Source organism: Megascapheus bottae, chromosome 24 (genome assembly GCF_031878675.1).
Source record: "Megascapheus bottae isolate mThoBot1 chromosome 24, mThoBot2.hap1, whole genome shotgun sequence".
Taxonomy (NCBI): Eukaryota; Metazoa; Chordata; class Mammalia; order Rodentia; family Geomyidae; genus Megascapheus; species Megascapheus bottae.
In genome coordinates, this window is record NC_143532.1 from 20,708,527 (window position 1) to 20,730,229 (window position 21,703).

Consider the following 21,703-nt stretch of genomic DNA (forward strand, 5'->3'; position numbering starts at 1 on the left):
GAGTGGATAAGAATTGCAGGGCAGGATTCCAGCTCTGAGGCATTTCCTTGCAGCAGCACAGACTCCACTGGCACCAGAGCTAGTGTCCTTCCACCATGTGGCTCTGGGTTCTGATCCTGGCTTCTCTCACTGCTTCTACAGCTTGGGGTGAGTTCTGGAATGTATACATTGAGGGACATATATAGAAATCCGTGTCCTGGGTATATATAGGTGAAGATGCAAATAGAGCAAGGGCAAAACAGGATTATTTGTTTTCTCAGGGGTGTTCAATCTCTGAACTAGGCTTTTGTCTGTGAGCATCTGAGTCCATCCAGCCTCAGTGTCACAGAGAGACAGGAGAGGATAAACACCCAGAGACTCTGACCATAAGGAGTCAATTGAACAAACTCCTGCTTCAATGAGAAGAATTAAGAGAGCTCCTTGTATTCTTCCTACAATTCTTAGTCCAAGTCTAGCTGGATCTTGGAGAAAGTCTTTGCAAAATATAAAAAGCATCCACTTAAGAATCAGAATGGAGCCTGAATCACAGCTCTTCCAGCACTTTCTGAGCTGTGTCTTTTTGGCAAAGTACTTTCTTTTCCTGTGTCTGGGTCACTCTATCTCTAATGGAGGGATGAGATTAATATGTTCTTCCCCAGGCAGAAGCTAGGGCAAGATGCATGGTTGCTTCCTCAGCACTTAGAACAGTGCCTGCTTTAAAGGGGCCAGGAAAGAGGGAAGGGACTGAAACTTTTAATGAAAATGAACATGGAGTTTATTAAGAGAAAATTTGACATGTGGCAAAATTCTAAATGGAGCCATTGGACTCTATAAGTATCATTTTCCACAACTACCTCCCAAGAGACGGGGGCAGGGCACAGGGGGAAATACCACTGTCAGTCAGAAGGCAGAGGCAGGGAGGAAGCCTTGCTGGGTTTTCTGCAGAAGAAAAGAGGAAATGGGATAACCTGGCATAGGGCTGGCTAGGTGGAATGATTCCACAGGTGTTGAAGGACAAAGGTTATCCCTTTGGCCTGGCTCTGGATAATTAGGGCAGCAGATAGTGACCAAAGGTGGGAAATCTAGGGAAGAAAACTTTTTCCTCATCCTAATTTTGTTTTATTTTTATTTATTTTATTTATTTTTTTTGCCAGTCCTGGGCTTCAGCTCAGGGCCTGAGCACTGTCCTTGGTGACTTTCTCAAGGCTAGAGCTCTACCACTTGAGCCTCAGCACCACTTCTGGTTTTTATCTATGTGTGTGGTACCGAGGAATCAAACCCGGGTCTTCATGCATGCTAGGCAAGCACTTTAACCACTAGGCCAAACTCCCGGCCCTTAGTTTTATTTTTTGTACCAGCCTTAGGGCTTAAATTCAGGGCCTAGGAACTATTCCTTAGCTTTCTCCCTCAAGGAGGCATTCTACCACTTATGTCACAACGCCACTTATAGCATTCTGGTGGTTAGTTGGAGATGAGTCTCACTGACTTTTCTGTCCTGACTGGCTTCAACCCTCATTCTTCAGATCCCAGTCTTCTCAGTGGTTAGGATTGTAGGTGCGAGAGCCACCATCCTATTTTATGTAGCCACTGAGGTCTACATGCCTGAAGTGACTTTCTTGCACTCGCATGACTGCAGAATGGGAAACCCACCTGGAAGCCAGGACTCACCTTTGCCCTCTGCTGTGACCTCATCTCCTCTCCTTGTCTACCAGGGCACCAGCCCTCGCCGCCCGTGGTGAACACCGTGCAAGGCAAAGTCCTGGGGAAGTATGTCAGCTTGCAGGGCTTTGCGCAGCCTGTGGCTGTCTTCCTGGGAGTCCCGTTTGCCAAGCCCCCTCTTGGATCCCTGAGGTTTGCTCCACCACAGCCTGCAGAGCCATGGAGCTTCGTGAAGAACACCACCTCCTACCCTCCTATGTAAGTTCCTGCAGCTCCCCGTGGGTCTCTTGGGCATGTCTGTCTCAGAAGGGTGAGGAAGGAGTCAAGACCATCCTGTGGTGGGTTATCTTTTGTTACAGAATCCTAAAGAATAGTTTGGAACCTTAAGAAACTCCACAGCCCCTCACAGCTTCTTAGAATCCTTTATTCCGCATGCATTTACCAAGCACCTGTTGTGTGCTTAACAAAAAGCACTGTTGTAGGATCTGAGAATTCCTTGGGGAAGAAAGTAGTTTTGCATGCTCACAGAGCTTACAAGATGGTGTGGGGATGGAGATCATGAGTAATATGAAAGCCATGTTGCAATATATCCGTGCTTTGTCAACATGTAGCTGCTCAAGAGAGAGAGTTGAAGAGTCTTTGCTACCTGTTCTCATGTTCAGAATCTTGGTGTGGCTGGGGAGTAGGAGAGGAGAAGATATGCATGGTAAGAAGCATGATAGGGGTTGCATTGTAGATCTCTCTGCTGCTGTCCAGGGGTTCTGTCTCTGTCATCTCTGGGTTGGCATGCCCCATCACCTTGACCAGGTGGGTTAAAGAAAACCCATGAATCCCCAAAGGTTCCAAGTGGTCTTCTCCTTCTTGTCTTCTTTTACTTCTCTTTGTTCCCCTTCTCCTTCTCCTCTTCCTCCTTCTCTTTCTCCCTTTTCTGGTCTTCCTGCTTCTCCTCCTTCCTCATCTTCAAGTCTTGAATTTGTACTCATGGTCTTTTGCTTACCAAGTGGGTGCCATGCCCGTAGACCCTGTGCTTTCAGATTTACTTCCAGTAGAGTCCTGCATGAATGCTCTGATTCTTCAATGTAGACTTCCCAGTTAGCTGGAGTTGACATACTTAGGACACAACGCCTAACTTTTCGTGGATAAAATAGACTCTTGTGAACTCTTGGTTCATACTGGCTTTTTAGAGACAATTCTCCCAATCTCTCAATCCCTTGTAACAAGGATTATAGGCATGAGTCATCATTCCCTTCTTTTTTCCAAGTAGCATCCATTGCTTTCGCTACCTGATTGCAAGTGTAACACATACATGTTATAAAAAATGTAGGAAATACAGAGAGAGAAATAAAAGTCGATTCAAATCCTCATGTAATTCAACTACCCCGATAATATAGCTGGTAACCTTTGAAATCATCATTTCTTATCTTTTTCTGTTATTTTCTTATCTGCCTGCTCATTGATAAGAATAACACCAACACCATTCTATGCCATTAATTAAAATAGCCCAATGCTTAATAGTTGCATTAGGTCAAACTATTATTTCAGTCTCTACTTTGAATCATTAATTTATTGTTTTAAGATTCTTGATATTATCGGTAGTACTATGATGAACATGTAGATGAAACATTATTTGCTTTCATATATATTTTAAGATAAGTTCCAAAAATGACACTTTCATGAGTTAGTATGGACCTTTTATTTATATGCCCCAAATTATTCCAATAGTGTCCACAACTTCTGTGGAATTATGAAGACCATCATGATAATGTATAATCAGTAAAAGAATGATTTATTTTCTTTTAGTTTGCCAGGCTTGGGGCTTGAACTCAGGGCCTATGCACCATTCTTGAGCTTTCTCAAGGCTAACGCTCTACCACTTGAGCCACAACATCACATCCAGCTTTTTCTGTGTATGTAGAACTTGGGAATCAAACCCAGGGCTTTGTGCATGCTAGGCAAACACTCTACCACTAGGGACCTATTCCTGATCCCTAAAGAATATTTTTTTTACTATTAGATAAATTAAAAAACAATATAATCCTAAGACTAGAAACTATAAGTTTGGTCTTTATTTTTATACATTTGAGTAAGTTGAACTCTCTTCTATCTCTTGAGATTTGAATTGTTCTCTCTCTCCGTGTGTGTGTGTGTGTGTGTGTGTGTGTGCGTGTGTGTGTGTGTGTGTATCAGTTCTGGGGTTTGAACTCAGGGCATAGGTACTGCCCCTGAACTTTTGTGCTCAGGCTTAACACTCTACTACTGGAGCAACAGTTCTACTGCTGGCTTTTTGAAAATTACTTAGAGATAAGAGTCTCACAGATTTTACTGCTTGGGATAACGAATTGTGATCCGAGCTCTTGAGTAGCTAGGATTACAGGCATATAAGCTTCAGGGTTTGGTTTTCTTTTGAATCCATTGAGGGCAATGATGACTGCCTTTGAGTCCATCTGTGCCTATTGCTTAGAATTTACTTTGGCCAAGAAGCACTGCTGTGCATGTGTCTGGCTCGGTGACAGTGAGCAGGAATGCTAAGTTCCCTGTATCTTACCTTCCCCATGGATACATTGGGATAGTAAAGTAACCCATGTGTGGGATGGTGTGAGCCTCCGTTGAGTACATACAGAGAAGGGAAATCACTGCTTAGTGCACTGGTAGAACTCAGTAAACATTAGCAATTCTAAACCATGTAAAGACTTTGAGCCTATTATCAGGATGGCAAACAGTGACTGCTGGGATAGTTGGATGGTGAAATCTTAGCAAGCGGAGGCTACAAGGCCTTTAGAACATGCATTTGAGTTTGGAGGTTTCTCAAAAAACTAAAAGTAGACCATCCCTATGACCTACCCGCCATACCACTCCTGGGCATCTACCCTGAGCATCATAACCCAGGATATGATAAGGACACCTACACAGCCATGTTCACCACTGAACTATTAACATTAGCCAAGCAATGGAAACAACCCAGATGCCCCACCACAGATGAATCGATACAAAAAAAATGTGGTACATGCATACAATGGAATTCTACATAGCCAACAGACAAGATAAAATAATGGCATTTGCTGGGAAGTGAATGAAACTAGAACAAATCATGTTAAGTGAGATAAGTCAAGACCAATGGAACAAAAAGTCTCCTTGATATGTGGATATTAGATCCAAATAGTACAAGAGTGATGACTCAATATTTGGGTACTCAAGGTCATTGACATAATCTTGGAGATATAAATATAACTACATGGACAAAATTCTATGATGGGATATATACTTCATAGACATAATGCTATATAGATTGCTATGGATTTATGAGATTCAAACTCTCAGCTTGATTTAAATTTTGTTCTTAAATGTATGTGCCAGTGATTGCATATAGAGATCACATTCTTGAATACTTATTTGTTAAATTTGACATCTGAAATATAATATAAAAAATCAATGTGAATGAAATCTTCAAAGAAATGCATTTGACTCACTTGGGTCTGGCAGATTGTGGCCCAGTGGAGGAAAAGAACTTGTAGCTGAGGGCACAGAGATGCCAACCCAGACCTGCGCCAGTCTACCTTCATTGCTTAGGGAGGAGTGGAACGTGGTTGCTGGGGCTGAGCAGGATCAGCCCAGGTTACGAATACTGAGCAGGAAAGGGCAAAGGGTTTTCCCCAGAACTTCAAGAAAGGCCATTGTTTTAGACACTCCTCTTCTTGTCCCAGCACATATAAAGGCTCTGGAAAGGAGGAAGAAGGGCAGACCCATCTCAGTCAACATGGTCTGCGAGGTTCCAGAGTCCAGCATTCCCTCCAGGACCCCCTGGGACCTCCATAACAATCCCAAGGTCTCCTGGTGAGAGACAGTTCCACTGAAAGCCTCAAGCATTCCCAGTGCCAGCCTAGCCCACACGTGACTCTCGCAGCTGTCATCTGGTGGCACCCAAGCCTCTCAAGTGCTCTTTCTCCCTCCCAGGTGCTCTCAGGATGCAGTGGGGGCACACGTGCTCTCAGAACTCTTAACCCACAGGAAGGAGAGCATTCCTCTCTCGTTTTCTGAGGACTGTCTGTACCTGAATATTTACACTCCTGCCGACTTGACCAAGAACAGCAGGCTGCCGGTGAGCGTGGTGACCACTGGTCAACACTGGTTACTTCCAGTATCTGGGGTCTCAAGGGCAGGCTGAAGGGGATGGGGGCAGCTGGAGGAGAGGCAGGCCTGGGTGGGAGGGATTCGGGGACTCAGAGCTCCCAGACCCCAGTTTTCCCCAGTCACCACAAACATACAAATACCTGGAACACACAGCATGATTGCTCCAAGTCTTCTGAAACTAATATCAGAACAAGAATGATGACCTTATGCTTTTTTAAATTACCTTTAAATAGCTACACAAAGGAGGCATGCACTTCACAAAACAGTTCCTGAATTCAGTGGAACTTGGTCAGAGCCACCTCATTCAGCATTCTCACCTTTCCCTCCCAATCCCTTCCTTTCAGATACATTTTTTACATTGGAAATATAATTTAATTTGGAGTTATGCTTAACTTGGCATTTTTGCTTCTATTTTTATTGTATTTTATAGTCAGGTTACAGAGGGGTTACAGTTACATTCGTCAGGTAATGGGGACATTACTTCTCAACCTTGATACTCTTCCCATGTTTTTGTCCCCCTTCTCCTCCCCCATCCTCTCCCAACCATTTTATTTTCCTCCTTCCCATCCCTATTTTAAATGAACAAATAAGTATATATACGATCTACCAGGTTACAAAGTCAGATACAGTAACCACATGAAATTAGCCATAAGTGGAAAAAGAGAAAAGAAATAGCTTCATAGTACATTAAGAACAACAATCACAAATATAAACCTCTTGCTTTCATAACCTAGAGTTCATTTCACTTACTCTCATCCTCTAGGACCATATATGTACATGGCTTTTGAGGTACTGTGATCCTCTGCTGGGAGAATCCTAGATGTGCACTATCTTGACTGCATTCTCCCACGCCTCCTCATCTGATGACCTTAGTTAAGATTACAAAGGGATTCCCAGAGCAGCTAAGACATCATTTCCACTAGCAACAAGTCATTCTTGTTACTAGAAACGGAGGCTCAGATGGGAGCCACACAGAAGTTGGCAGAGCCATATAGTAGGTTTCTGATGTGCTGGCCTCTGCTCTTTGACTTAGACTACAAAAGCAAGTCGTGTGTGGTTTTGCTGCATCCACCACAACGAACTCCTCCACTGTCTTGTGCAACCTTCCCTGCCTCATGAAGAGGGGAGGTGCCAGTCAGGCGCTATTTGAGAAGCACTTTCCTTAACTTTGGTCAATAATCTGGGGCAGGTTTTGTAGCTCCCTTTTACCCCTAATTGCCCTTGGCACTCGCCAATGGCACAGTGACTCAGCCTTCCTGTAGAAAAGTAGAGCCAGAGGTCAGGCAGGCTGCCAGTGGCAGGCCACATGGTAGTGGACACGGCAAGATGGTGCTGGATCACCCTGCCAGGGGCCCAGGACTGGGGCAGGAGATTGTGAGCTGGGATTAGATGCTGGTCCTAAAGTACTTTGTGGTGCACAGAGCATCATGGGATTTACTCCTTTACTGGAATACTGCTTAGCTCTTGTCCTGGGTACTCAGAGCCCCCCAAACATAGTCAGACTTGGGGTCAGGAAAAGGAGAAGAGCCAACACCCGAGTCTTGCCTTCAAAGCTTTACCATCTGAGCTGTGTGGACTTGTGATAAACTTTTTCAGGAAGTCAGGAGCTACCAGCCCTTGGGTTCCTCTCTCTTTACAGGGGACCTTGACTCCCTGGAGGAGGCAAGATTACAGGGGAGGGTTAATGGTACTTTGGGTGTGGGAGGTGATAAATACTCCAGGGATGTTCACAGCTTCTAAAAGTACAGAGTCTAGGTTTCAATCTTGGGTCTGTCATTGACTTGATAAGGGACATAGACAGCCTTATAACTTCTCAGCCTGTTCCTTGAAACCTGTGAACATCGGTGCTAACTGTTGTGTTTTAGCTCCATCCTGGCTGAGCTCTTGAACCTCAGAGATGAGGATGCACTAGCGTGAGAGCCACAGGATGGCGCTCCTGAGCTCCCTGCTGCTCACTGTGCAGGGGCCATGGCTGCAGGGCTAGACAGTTTAGTGTGCATGTGTTGGGGCCAGAAAACCTGGGTCATGTCCTGCCTATACCAAGTATTCGCTGTGGGATCTTAGGCAAAAATTCCTTCGTTTCCTATTTGTCACAAGTTTAGAACTTATTTCGCTTCTAGTGCTTAGCACCATTTTAGGTCCATAGTTCAAATTAGGAGTTATCTTCTTATTGCCAATCTTATTACATTATTATTTTTTATCACTCCTTTTTCTTATCTGGTATATGAGCTGTTTAAGTCAAGGCCCATGAATTAAGTTGTTTGTCTTCTTTGATCCTGCAGTCCTCTAATAGCTCCTGATAGTAAGAGGCTCTCAAATAACCTTAGTTTAGACTTCCTGGAGGAGGGTATGTGAGATGGGAAGAAGACGTGGGTGTGCAGAGGAGGCAGAGGAGAGGCACATTAGTGCCCTGAGGCACTGCCGGGTCTTGAAATAACCATTCACTTATGTAGAAGTTTGGAATGCACTGCTGAGAGCAGCTGAGGTGAAGCAGAATTGTGCAGAATGCCCTTGCTTTATGGTTATCTGGAAGGGAGAGAACAGGACATCCTTGACCTTCTCTGTTCATGGGACAACCATCTCAGCTTGAAGAGCTCTGGGAGGATACGGCACTGAGGAAGAGTGGAGAGAAGGGAGTGTTGAATGGATGATAAGCTAGGCCCGGGTGGGAGAGCTGGGGAGGAGAAAAGAAGACACCTGTCAACTGCTGGTCACTGGAGTTGTCTGTGACTTTGAGCCACAGCCTTATGTAGGAGATGATTCAGACAGCCTGCGACTCCCTAATTCTGCCTCCTGTGTCCAGGTGATGGTATGGATCCATGGAGGTGGGCTGGTGATTGGCGAGGCATCGAGCTATGATGGACTGGCCCTCGCTGCCCATGAGGACGTGGTGGTGGTGACCATTCAGTACCGCCTGGGCATCTGGGGATTCTTCAGGTAAGGTGTTGGCTTATCATCTTTGCCATTGAATCCCAAGATGGACTGCTAAATTTGATACAATATAATGCTAGAAAGTGTGGAATGATAAGGGAAACAAATTTGAATAGCTCAGAGCTTGAGAAAGAATAAATCTAAGAGTATGTGCTTTCATCAGATTGCTCTGGAGCAAGAGGCCTTCACGTTTTCTGCAGCTCACAGCAGCATTCATGCCATTGTCCTCAAACCCTGGGGACCTGCACCTGTGGCTTCTTTTCTCTTGACTTACCTTTTTGGACTATGGTTATTCTGGGCTTTGCTCTCATGAGATCTGGGCCACATTCTCACTCTTTCTTCAACTGATTGTAGTTTCCCAGAAGCTGACATATCTGTGTTTACAATATGCAATGTGTGCAGAGTGCAGTTAGTTATTTTGCATGGTTTTCTTCCAGACCTGCTCTAGCCTGCCTTCAACCATAGTGATACATAGTGATCTCACACACAGCTGCTGGAAGAATTAGAGCAGAGCCCTGCACAGGTCATGATGCTGGAATGAGAGGCAGAGGAGAGGCCTGTGGCAGGGATACAGAGCCCAGCCTCACTCTGGAAGGCTCACTGAGAGACTCCAACACACTGTGGGGCCAGGAGCCCAGAGTTCTGCTGTGACTCAGTCCTGCCCTGCCTTCCCTCCTGGGAGTCCTGCCCTGACAGCTGTGTCCCTCTCCCCCCTCGATCTCGTTCAGCACAGGGGATGAGCACAGCCTTGGAAACTGGGGCCACTTGGACCAGGTGGCCGCACTGCGTTGGGTCCAGGACAACATTGCCAGCTTTGGAGGGAACCCAGGCTCTGTGACCATCTTTGGAGAGTCGGCGGGAGGTGAAAGTGTCTCTGTTCTTGTAAGTGTGCCTCATACCAGATCTTCATAGGCCTGTTGAATCATGGAAACCAGCCAATCCACAGACGGGAGCTTTGCTTACCAAAGCTGAACTCAGGGGTGACTGGATTTGCTCTGCACCCTCTGCTGATGTGGATCCAAGGTCCAAAACCTCTGTGACCCCTCAGCAAGCTGAGCCTGTGTCCTTGGGTCCTAAGAATTTCCAGTAGTGCTTGTGACAGTTACCTTGGTCCTAACTTAATTGACTTTGCTATTATTTTAACATTAGAACTACCTCACTTGTCTTAGGAAATAATGTAGGGTGGGATCTGCAAATATGAAAGCCTGAGCACAAGGCATGGACAGGATCATTATTTGGCTCCAGGTAAGTTCTACCTGTTGAGGAGACTGAAACTCAAAAGAGGAGGAGCGTCTTTTTGGAGGAATCTTGATCTCCATGCTCGAGGAGAATCACAGGAGTCTGGGCCTCTGGCCCAAGATGTGCTGGGGGAAGTTGGTGAAAAGGACGAGGAGGAGAGATGAAGTGGGGGGAGGGATGAAGAAGACCTTTGGGTCATAGAGGTGAGAGGTCTCAGTGGTGTGCATGTGGGTTGAGTCATGGAAGAGCCTGAGCCCATGGGAAACATGACACATACCTCAGAGTTGAGCACAGGGTTACCTGGATTTCTAGTTTTTATTTTTTTAAATATGTATTGGTTTCAGAGACTAATTCTCAGGAAAAATTCATGTACTTTTCTCACATACGAAAAAAGGAAAACTCCGATAATGCCGTCACTTCCAAGAAGAAAAATGTCCTCCCTGGTCCTATTACCTAAGGATACCCATGAGAAGTTTTAGACATACATTTCTGCAGTCTTTTTCTAAATTCCCATATTCTCTTTCAGCAATCCATCTGTGAACCCATCCTCAATTTTTCTCTTCATTATGGATATATTCTTTTATGTGATCATCTTTTCATCAATGTTATAGTATAATATAACATTTGTACAATTGTCTGTCATATTATCAATAGTGGTTATTTAGTATTCAGTGAAAAATGGAAGATTTCACATCTCCTAGTTTTATTATGTAGGCACTCTACCTATCAAATTATACCTATATTTGATCTTGCTTTAATGACTATAGACATACTCATAATTTTTTAATTTATTTAAAATTATTTTATATTTATTTTATCATTCATTTATTTAATTGGTTTCATGATTTATTTTTACCCAAGCCAGCCATCAGTGGCGATTCTCTATGTACGTTTGCATAACTAGATTGAATGTCTTACTCACCATGCCAGCCTTGATGATGGAGATAAAATCTTACAATCCAACACCCCTCCCCAGAGTAACCACAAATTTACTATTTCTTATTCTCCATCTCCTGAAATACATGGATGATAAGTGTCAGCCACTACATTAGGCCTGAAAGATTTTTTTTCAGCTTATAGTAATGGAATCTGGGGGTGTTTTTAATCATAAGCAACATGAAAATTCTTAGAAATTTATCTAAGTATAAATCATGAGTAATGGAAATGCTGAAACTGAATTTACCCAACTATCTTTTCAATACTTTGGTTTGTTTTGAGGAGTCTGGCCCCATTCTTCCCATTCTTCCCTAGCCCAGGGCACTGTCCCTGGGGAACCTAGGCCAGGAGAAGTCTGAGACACAGGCCAGGACAAGTCGGAGCCATCATATCATGGCCACAGAACATGAGGGAATTCTAGTGAATGTCCAGGGTAGTAGAGCAGATGTCAGGGGGTCTCAAATCACATGATAGTAGCTGCCCTAGCCTGTGAACAAGAAATATCCTCTTCTCCTCTTCCCTTCCAGGTGTTATCTCCCTTGACCAAGAACCTCTTCCACAGGGCCATTGCTGAGAGTGGTGTGGCCCTCATGCCTGCTCTGGTCAGGACGGAGAATGTCAGGCCTATAGCTGAGGTAGGTCTCACCCTGGACAGCTCTGCTCCCTGTCCTCCATTATACTCTAGTCCTCAAGAGACTCTCCTGTAAGATTCAGCTAGGATGCTCAAGGAGTCCTTGAAGTGAGCGTGGCGGGGCAAGGAAGCTCCATTAGACTCAAGTTTACCTCTCAGTGTGCATATTGTCTTTATGTCAACCTGTCACTCAAGCCTCCTGCAATTGTGCCCATGTGAGTGTGTGGGAGACAGTGGATGCCTGAGGAGTCCCGTGTGCTCACGTATCCTGGTAGGATATGGCATCATGCTCATGTATGAGTGAGGAATCTGAAGTGCACAGATGTGGACTGGCTTTCCAAGTCCAGAGATGAACAGTAGGTGGAAGGGTTAGCCTTGACAACAGCTGGAACTTTGCGGTCATTCAAAATGGCTACTTTTCAAGCATTCAGCAGTGAGAACGTTTTTCAAATTTTTTTCCTTCATGGTGCTTGGTGTGGACGGTTTGTCTACTTTAACAGAGATAAGGTAACTCAGACACAGAAAGTGTGTGTCCTGCTCATGCCAAGATTCATATTAGACACAGAGGTATCACCTGGTGGGTTGCAGAGCCACACATGCTACAAGAATATGTTTAGCTGCCCCTGCCATCTTTAAGATCTGGGCTCACAACAGGAACCGCCTGTGTATGTTGATGGAAGGCAGAACACTGCTCTTGACCTCTGTGGCCTGTGATCTCTGCAGAAAATTGCCATCATGGCTGGCTGTAAAACCACCACGTCAGCTGCCATGGCTCACTGCCTGCGTCAGAAGACTGAGGATGAGCTCTTGGAGGTCACCTTGAAACTGGTAAGTGCCTCCTTCTTAGAATCCACTCTGTGAAACTAAGCCCAGGATTCACCCATTTACTGTCCTCTGGCTGCACACATATTCTGCCTTGCAGATTGTCCAAAACTACCTCTCAAGTACAATGTCAGACTTCTGACCCAATTTAAGATTTTCAGTTTAGTTGTAGAAAAACACATATGTCCATTTAGATGGTGATGAGAAACACGTGAAAACTTCCATTTTTTTAAAATCAAAGCTTAATGCTTTTCCATGCTAATCTTCAGACATTTTAAAACAAGGTTGCATGCTTCCACATGTAACTGTCGAGTTGGATTTAGAGAGTGGAATTGCTCAGGGTCTTTTCAAGTACATGTCACAATTTATGTTGTTTCATATAGAAATTATCTAAATGGTGGTACAGTTTCTGAGATATTCCATTATTTAAAGGTTTAGGATATCTATGTATCTGTACACCCATTCACCTATCATTGACACAGTAAACTATTCCTTTTGTCACCTCCTGTTCATTTCATCCATCTATTATAGATCCTTCCACAACTTCTGCTCATATATTTTTGCCTTTCCTTCACCCATGAGTCATCTGTCCAATCCAAATCTTATGCTCTTTCATACCCTTCCAAAAGCAGTGATTTGTTCCTCAGCTGCTGTAGTAACATCGGCTTATCAATAAATCCATCCAACTCACCAGATGTGTACCCTCTCTGCTTAGAAATCAACTCTTGCAAAAATAGTTTGGTGGCAAGCAGTTGGGCTGACCCTGTTTTGATTTCACCCTGCCATGATGCCTTCTAAATAGCAGCGTGGAAAAGCACCTGTAGGCAGGTGCAGAGAGTTCATCTGCTGTCATGTAGGGGGGATTCCTGGTGGATTACCATGGCCCAGCAGAGGCCTGGTGAGATTGGGTCCCGATATTCTTTGTGCTCGAGGACCTGGGGTCTGCAGGCACTGTGTAGTTTGCTGAGTTCATGAAGTGTCATAGGGTGGACATGGACACCGGAGGTCAGGGCAATGTCCTCTCCTGCTAGAACATCCCTTATCTTGTCCTCCACAGCTGTGGCCATGAGATTCCCCTCATTCCACCTTTCCCTCAGAGGAAAGCTGAGCTGAAGTTGCCAGGGAAACAAGTAAGGAAAAGGTTGAGGAGGAGAACTGTCTCAGACGGCAGACATTCTCTCCAGAGCTGCCAGCCCCTCATTGCCCTGCACACTGCCCCTGCCCAGTGGGGCCCATGTGGCATCTGCTTACAGCTGCCCCCCAAGCGAGGACATACAGGAGAATCTGCTCGGGTTCTTGCTCAAAGGTCAGCCTGCTCACAGTTGTCTCATTCTCTGTCTTTACAGAACCTGTGTAAGCTTGATTTAGTGGCAGACCCCAGAGAGGTAAGAACCTCAGCTTTCTTGATTACACTTTTTGAGTCTTAACATTTTCTTAGTTCCAATTAGTTATACATTCTTTGTGGATCCTATTGTGTACATGGTTGTGTATATTTCTGTCATTATAAGTATATTGTTGAGGCTGAGATGGGAAGTAACTTGCTAGTTAACATAGCTGGTAGCCAGAAGCAGAAATAGCATTCACTCTGTACTCCCAGTCCAGTGCTTTCTGTCAGCAGTTAGTTCTCTGGGTTTGGACATACCTTTCTCACTTATGTTTCCTGCACCCAAGATGCATCTGCAGAAGGAGACTGAACTAGACCCTTCCACCATGAAGAGGATGAAGTCACTGGCTAAGGGTCAGGGTCTTTTCCTATGGAGGAGAGATCTCTTAGAAGGTCACGTGATGGACTTTGGTACAGGATGGAGCTGAGAATTTTAATTTTGGGGAAAGCATCCTCGTAGAATCCATTTAACCCTTTTTCTCTTGCTTTCCTCTCTTGTACTTCCAAGGACTTGCCAGACTCTTTATACTGTGAACTGTAAGCATTTTACAATTCTATCCTCTCTAGCTCTATCCTTAGGGATCCTAGCTCTCCCTTAAAGAACTTGTAAGGCAAAATAAGATTCTCTCAGCCATCCATGAAGGGTGTAGGAAGCCCTTACTATGTGATAGCATCTGGGATATCGGCATGAAATAGACACAATTCCCTTCTGCCTGGAGTATCCCCTCCAAGTTAGGGTGGATGGTTGGACAAGAAGTCCATAAAAGAATGAACAAAATACAAGCTGAGCCAGGTGCTGGTGGCTCACTCCTGTAATCCTAGCTACTCAGGAGGTTGAGATCTGAGGATCACAGTTCAAAGCCAGTCCAGACATGAATGTTCAAGAGACTCTGATCTCCAATCCACCATCAGAAAACTGGAACTGGTAGAACACTAGCCTTGAGCTAGAAAGCTCAGGGAAAAGTGTCCAGATGCTGGGTTCACACCCTACAACTGACCAAAAAAATTAGTGTTTCATTGAGGTAAGGAATGAAGAAATGAGATTTTAAATGAGAATGAAGATGGCTAGTGGCTTGTATATGGACTTCAGTAGATTCTACATGTAATTTTAAGAAATTATGCATTAGTACATAATTATGTGATAATAGGTCTTTAAACAGGCACCTACATACACACACACACACACACACACACACACACACACACACACACACACGAACATGATGGGGAGAGATTGTGAATGGACTCTTACAGGAACTTAAATGTGGACTTCCCCTACAGCAATGGCTCACTGTCTGCTAATTCAGTATTTATTGAGATAGATAGATAGATAGATAGATAGATAGATAGATAGATAGATAGATAGATAGAGATTAACTAGAGAAACAAAAAAGGACTTCAATGTGAAACATGTACTGTCTGTGCTATGTAATTTCCCTTGAGATTTTTCTTCCCCCCTTTTCAGCCATTGTCATGTAACCCTGTTGGCTCTTGTCACAGTACTGCTTTGGGGGCACACAGACTTAGTCTCCACAAGATCCTAAGTTTCTGTGGCTACAATCACCGGAGTCTGTGTGCTGCCCAAACCTCTATTCAGAGACAGGGATGGAGATACCATCTGGGGCAGCGTATTCCCACACACCTCATTTATTTTTTCCTAGCACACTGCCTTCCTGCCCACTGTTGTTGATGGAGTGCTGCTGCCCAAGGCGCCGGAAGAGATCCTGGCTGAGAAGAGTTTCAACACCGTCCCCTACATCGTGGGAATCAACAAGCAGGAGTTTGGCTGGAACATTCCAATGGTGAGGATATACAGAGCTCTTGACAGACATCACCCCAGACACTTCGTCAACCCCCTGTGTCTCACCTCTGCTCCCATCAGCTCTCTTTTTCTGTGTCTTTAGTACATAAAAGAGTGATGCTTATTGTCAAAAGTACCTTTGCTGCTGTTTTTGTTTTGAGGTCCTGGGACTTGAACTCTGTGCCTAGGTGCTGTCCCTGCGTTCTTTTGGTCAAGGCTGGCACTTTTACCACTTGAGCCACAGCACCACTTGCAGCTTTTTTAGAATAGTTACTTGGAGGTAAGAGTCTCATGGACTTTCCTGCCCAGGCTGACTTTGAACTGTGACCTCAGATCTCAGCCTTCTTGGTAGCTAGGATTAAAGGTGTGAGTCACCAGCACCAGGCAAAAGTAGATATTTTAATGGGAAGGTTCTCTAGGATGGACAACTCACCTCTGATGGTGGAGCCCTAAAACTCCTCGTCCCAAGAAGTATCTTTCCTTGAAGGATCCTCAGGTAGACATGAGAGTTGTGTAGATGGAAAAGCCTACATCATCGGGGGAAGGTGCTGGGGCCCAATGGAGTCAGGCTGGGGTGCAACCATTTCTACTAACGCAGGACTCACAAGTCTCACAGACTCCCCTGACCACAGTGTCTACATGGCTCTCAAGTGTCTACTTACAAAGATTCATGGATAGTTGCTTCCTTTTTTTTTTTTTGCCAGTTCTGGAGCATGGACACAGAGCCTGCTGCTGTCTATGAGCATTTGTTTTCCCTCAAGGCTAGTGCCCTATTATTTGAGCCACAGCTCCACTTCTGGCTAAATTTTGTGGTTAAGTAGAGATAAGAGTCTCACAGACCTTCTGACCTGAGCTGACTTTGAACTGCAATCGTGAGATCTCAGCTTCCTGAGTAAGCTAGGATTAGAGGCTTAAGTCATGGGGGCCTGGAAGTTGTTTCAGTGTGACTTAAAATTGGCTTCTTAAAATTGTGGAAGGCCTTTTCTATCTTCATGAATAAGCAAGTAAAATAGTAGGGTAGGATTTATTCAATAATGTGATTACACTTAGGAAAATATCTACCTCACGACACATAGTAACAGTTGGGGAAGATTCAAGGCTGGATGAGCTTTGGGAGACCCTGTAGCGTGAGAGATGAGTCCATATCACTGTTTACTGAATTTAAGAGCACACAGATATACACATGCACATGTGCACACACATAAATATGCACATGTACACATGTGCACACACTTGCAACACTTACATATATGTATGCATATATACACATATTCCTATTGAAGAAGCAGACTTTTCTCTCTCTTCATGATCAGATATAGAGGTCCAATTATGTTAATTGACATTCGGCCTTTTTCTTCTGCAAGAACTGGAGAGAAATCATCTCCCCAAATGTTGACATTTTAAACAGGCTTAAAAACTTACCAGAAAAGTTTGCCCTGAAATGCTTAGGAAACTTTGGGGTAGAAAAGTGATTGAAAATTGACAGTGTTTTAAGTAGCTGGGCTAGGAGAGGATCATCTGTCTGCTTCTCATTTGGTTTGCTCCTTCAAGCAGGCATTTGAAGAGGCTAGAGTCAGTCTAACACGTAGACTGGAATTTCTGGAGCCATGCTGCAGTTGGGTCACCCTGTGAGAAATTTGGTCAGGATCAGTATACACTGACATTCTCACGTTAGAAGGAATTCTGAGCTATAAGGGTTGATTCTAGTTCCTTGGTCACTTGAGTCTTTGAATTGTGTCTTGTGTTCTCTTCCTTTTGGTTATCGGCTTTTATACTATAGACATGTGTGTTCTCAAGTATTCCTTTGATACTGACTGACCTCTGTGTCCTCTGCTAATACAAGTTTTTGAGGTGTTCCCCCTCCAATCCTACATATTCTATGTCAATCCATTTGTTTAATTGTTTTTTTTGTTAAATTAGTGAAAGATGCATGCGCATGGAAACTCAACAGAAAAATTGTAAACTTTGTTGTTTTGTGCAGTGACCTACTTGTGCCTTCTTTATCAATTCTGTATGATTCACAAATATATACCACTTTTTTCAAAACAGTTTTGGGGCTATCCACTGGAAGAGGAAATGGACAAGAAGAAGGTCTCGTCACTGCTGCGGACATCTTACCCTATGATAGTAAGATTGGAAGGACTGACTCACAGAATTGGTTGAGAAATCATGAGGGGTGGGGATAGCCTCAAATCACAAATTAATCTTGGCAGAGAAAGAAAATGCTAGGATCTAAGGGTCCTGTCCTCATTTCTCTGTCTTTCTTAGCTTATCAGCTTAGTAGAACGAAGCTGTAGACACACTGCATGTCAGTGGAAAAATACAATGACTCAAGGACAAATGGGAAAAGATATATCTGGAGAGCTGGTCAACCTTGCCTCAGGATTTTATCCAAAAGCTTACATAAGGAGTTGAGGGGAGATGATTGCATGGGCAGTACCAGGCGTGTCACAAATTTGGGAAGCTGGCCTTTACTACATTTGGATGAGTCTTGTGTGCAGGTTATTGCATGTCCTGTGTTTCGTGCATCTTACAAAAATATACTGACATGAAAAAAATCTTAAAACTTGTATCTCCTTTTCCATAGTTAATTACAGCTATACAAATGATTCTTAACTTTCTGTAGACACTATGTTGCTCACCAGTTATGTGGTCTCTTTCAGGAACTTTCTGAAGAACTGATTTCAGCATCCGTTGAGAAGTATTTGGGAGGAACAGATGACTCTGCCAAAATGAAAGATCTTCTGTTTGACTTGATGGCAGATGTGGTGTTTGGAGTTCCAGCTGTGAGGGTGTCCAGGAACCACAGAGGTGAGATCCAGGAGTCACATAGGAGAAGGGTGAAATCTTCCCACTCAGGATTGGAGCCACCCACCTCCTGCCATAGACCCATGAGATCACTGTTGAGCTTCAGGACTTTAGCACTAATTCGAGAAGGCCTGGGGAAGGGGCTCTCCTGTGTGGTTCTGCTGCTAGAACTCTCTGAGGAAAGGATCCAAATGCAAGTTGTTAGTGTGGAAGGGGATCCAGAAACCTAATTAGAGCTGGAGGCCAATGGCTGATGCATGACCAAACCTGTGTCCACTGTGGATGGCTGGAGCCTGGAGCTCTGGGAAATATCTCAGGGTTTCCTGTCTGAGAGGCAGGTAGCTGGGTAGTGATCCACTGACACACATTGGTTGACAGCTATCCCAAGCGACAATTAATTCCACCATGTTTTGATCTTCTGTAGACATGGATAGATTCAACAAAATGATGGATAGTCAGAGGCTAGGCTAACCTCTTCTAGTTCTACTTGACCTTCAAACACCCTTTTAGTGGATTTCAGCCATACAATGATGACTTCTCAAGGTGCACTGATAAAGGCAATACAAAGGAATCAAATAATTCATTGTTGACCCTCATGCCGGGATGCCATATATTATCAGTGGGGAAGGGTGGCTGGGAGAATAGAGAGGATACAAATGATTGATTAAGATATATTATTTCCAAGAACAGATATGTTAAAAATGAGCCACTCTCACTGGAGTCATGATTCCGGCAGGTGTTGAGCTCCCCAGGCTGTGAGATCCTCGGTGGATCCATAAGTACAAGAGATGGGGTCCAGTGATCCAGTCCTCAGGAAAGAGGGCACCTTGGGGCTCTGGTGATGAGAGAAAGTAGAGAAGTGGAGAGAAGAGATGTCAGGACGAGGCAGGTCCACCCTCCTCTTGTCCCTTGTCCTTGTCACCTTGACACCTTTAAGATGCCTTAGACCAAGCAGGAAGCCACCTATGTGAGCTGAATGAATAGGAACCCTGAATGTTGTGCTTTCCTGAAACACAGAGACAGCTCCATCTCTGTGTGAGCACGTGTGTGTGTGTGTGTGTGTGTGTGTGTGTGCGCGCGTGTGTGTGTGTGTGTGTGTGTGTGTGTGTGTGTGTTGATTTTTAGTTAAGCAGCTTGGAATTGCTTCTCTATTCTCTGAATGCATGAGAAAGCACTAGAAATGTTCCAAATATGCTGGACACAAATTACCTATTAGGTTATGGATATTCTTGAAGTAAATGGGAATTGGTACATTATAAATAAAGCCTCTGGTAGTACATCTGTGGCTTAAAGTGGTAGAGTGCTATCTTTGGGCAAAAGTGCTCAAAGATAGTGCCCAGGCCCTATGAATGACACAAAATAAGTTAATCAATAAATGAAGCATCCAGTGTTTTCATTGTATTTATTCTTTTCTTGCAGTGAAGAAACTTGAATTTCAATTTCACTTCTACTTGTTATGCAGCCAAAGGGATTCACTGGGCTTTCTTGAGATTCTGTTTCTGTTCTGTTCAGGCAAGGCTGGCCAGATGTGTGTTAACTGTGCACGAATCTATTTCTTCACAGACGCAGGAGCCCCTACCTACATGTACGAGTTTCAGCATCACCCAAGTTTCTTATCAGACATGAAACCCAAGATGGTGGTAGGAGACCATGGGGATGAGATCTTCTTTGTGTTCGGATCCCCACTTTTTATAGGTAATGTCTCTTTAGGGACTGTGAATTTGAAGTGGGGAGACTTGGATTTCGGGATTGGCTGGTGTCTTTGAGCAAGTCTCTTCCCATCTTTTTATCTGTTTATGGATTGCTTGATGCAGGGCTGAGCTCATTGGCTGGTCCCTTTCCTTTCTCCTGCTGAGGCATGCATGAGGAACATGCGCCTCCCTATGCACCAAAGCCACAGTCTCTCACCACTCCTGACCTGTGAAATCAGGAAGATGGGTGGTGGGTCACCTGCAGAGCTTGCTGCAGAGAAAATCCAAGCATTGCTTGTTTTCCTACTGACAAGTGCCCTATAGAATGTGAGTGAGGGGAAAGGAGGTATTGTTGCTGAGCATGAACTGAATGCTACAGGCTCTGTCCATCTGCCTATGCCTATTCCTATGCCTATAGTTCATACATTCTCCCCTATAATAAACTGAATAATATGATAGTAAAAGAAAACCTTTCACGAGTGACATTGATACCTTAACTGGCACCAGTTATATATCACTTGTGACCCACTTCCTGCACTTCATAGCACACAAGACTCTCTGGTGATTCCAAGTAGGGTAACTCCATGCAACATTTGAAATTCTGTCATTTTACAGGCTCTATGTGTTAGGAAATTGAAGGAAAGAAAACCTACACACTAGAAATCTTCCAAAGTAGAGAATATGCTTACAACGACACACTGACCTGAGGGAGGATCATCTGGGAGATGGGAATGGAGGACAAAAGTCGCAGATTGGTTGTGTATGCATTCTTGAGTTCTGCATCAGCCATTCTTAGCCTGAGAGTGTGGACCCGTTCACTAAGATCATCTTATATGACAGAAATTGACTAAAGGCACAGGGAAAACACAGTCTCTGCCTTTCTAACAAGCTGCCATGTGATGCCAACACTGTGGACCCTGTAGTAGGGAAACACTTCTCCTTTGTCCCCACAGAGGGCGCCTCAGAAGAGGAGAAAAACCTCAGCAAGATGATGATGAAGTTCTGGGCCAACTTCGCTCGGACTGGGTGAGACTGGTGATCAAGATGGGGTTGAGATGGTGGTGGAATATGGTGGGCCAAAACCATTAAAGAGGGAGGTTTTCTAACCAGAGCTTTCCCCCAACTGACAGTTGTCCCCACAAATGGAGAGAACCCTGTCTTTACAGATGCATAGGACTCTGGGTTGAGACAAGATGAAGGACTTCTGAAAATCATAGAGAAATGTGGGGACCACAGCAGCTGTAAGGAACGTCTGTTTTGCTTGTGTTCTCAGGAACCCTAATGGGAAGGGGCTGCCCCATTGGCCAGAATACGACCAGAAGGAAGGTTACCTCCAGATTGGCATTCCCACCCAGGCAGCCCAGGGGCTGAAAGATCAGGAAGTGGCTTTCTGGACCCAAATCAGAGCCAGCGAGGCAGCGAAGAGGCCCCGCCATGGAGAACACACTGAGCTGTGAACAGGAGGTCCAGTCAGCCTGAGGAGACTGGAGCAGCCAATGCAGGCACCTGCGACCCAAGATGTTTGTAGGCCAAAGAGCCATCTTACTGTGGAGGCTGGAGAGTGGTGTGGTAGGGGTGAGCCGAGGCCACAGGGTTGATATTAGTGCCCACAGCTTCCATTTGTTACATAAATATTCTTTGGAGACCATGTCAGTGTCTGTGTCTTGAGCTGGAGGGAAGGATGGAGGGAAGAG

The 21,703-nt window shown here is 44.5% G+C and overlaps 1 protein-coding gene across 1 annotated transcript; it reads left to right on the plus strand.

Moving 5' to 3' along the window:
* Positions 1-21,655, plus strand: LOC150047109 (carboxylesterase 1D-like). Its single transcript, XM_090357065.1, has 14 exons — positions 1-147; positions 1,692-1,896; positions 5,590-5,734; positions 8,570-8,703; positions 9,426-9,579; positions 11,400-11,507; positions 12,227-12,331; positions 13,672-13,710; positions 15,371-15,511; positions 17,560-17,637; positions 18,174-18,321; positions 19,882-20,013; positions 20,963-21,035; positions 21,283-21,655. The coding sequence occupies exons 1-14, from the start codon at positions 96-98 to the stop codon at positions 21,464-21,466; spliced, it is 1,698 nt and encodes a 565-aa protein (XP_090213191.1). The 5' UTR covers positions 1-95; the 3' UTR covers positions 21,467-21,655.
* The last annotated feature ends 48 nt before the right edge of the window (positions 21,656-21,703 follow it).

Excerpts from the sequence above, each read along its gene's own strand:
- LOC150047109 (XM_090357065.1), top strand. The coding sequence starts at position 96 with ATGTGGCTCTGGGTTCTGATCCTGGCTTCTCTCACTGCTTCTACAGCT. Across the intron at positions 11,508-12,226 it reads ATGTCAGGCCTATAGCTGAG|AAAATTGCCATCATGGCTGG; the intron begins GTAGGTCTCACC and ends TGATCTCTGCAG. Across the intron at positions 17,638-18,173 it reads GGACATCTTACCCTATGATA|GAACTTTCTGAAGAACTGAT; the intron begins GTAAGATTGGAA and ends GGTCTCTTTCAG.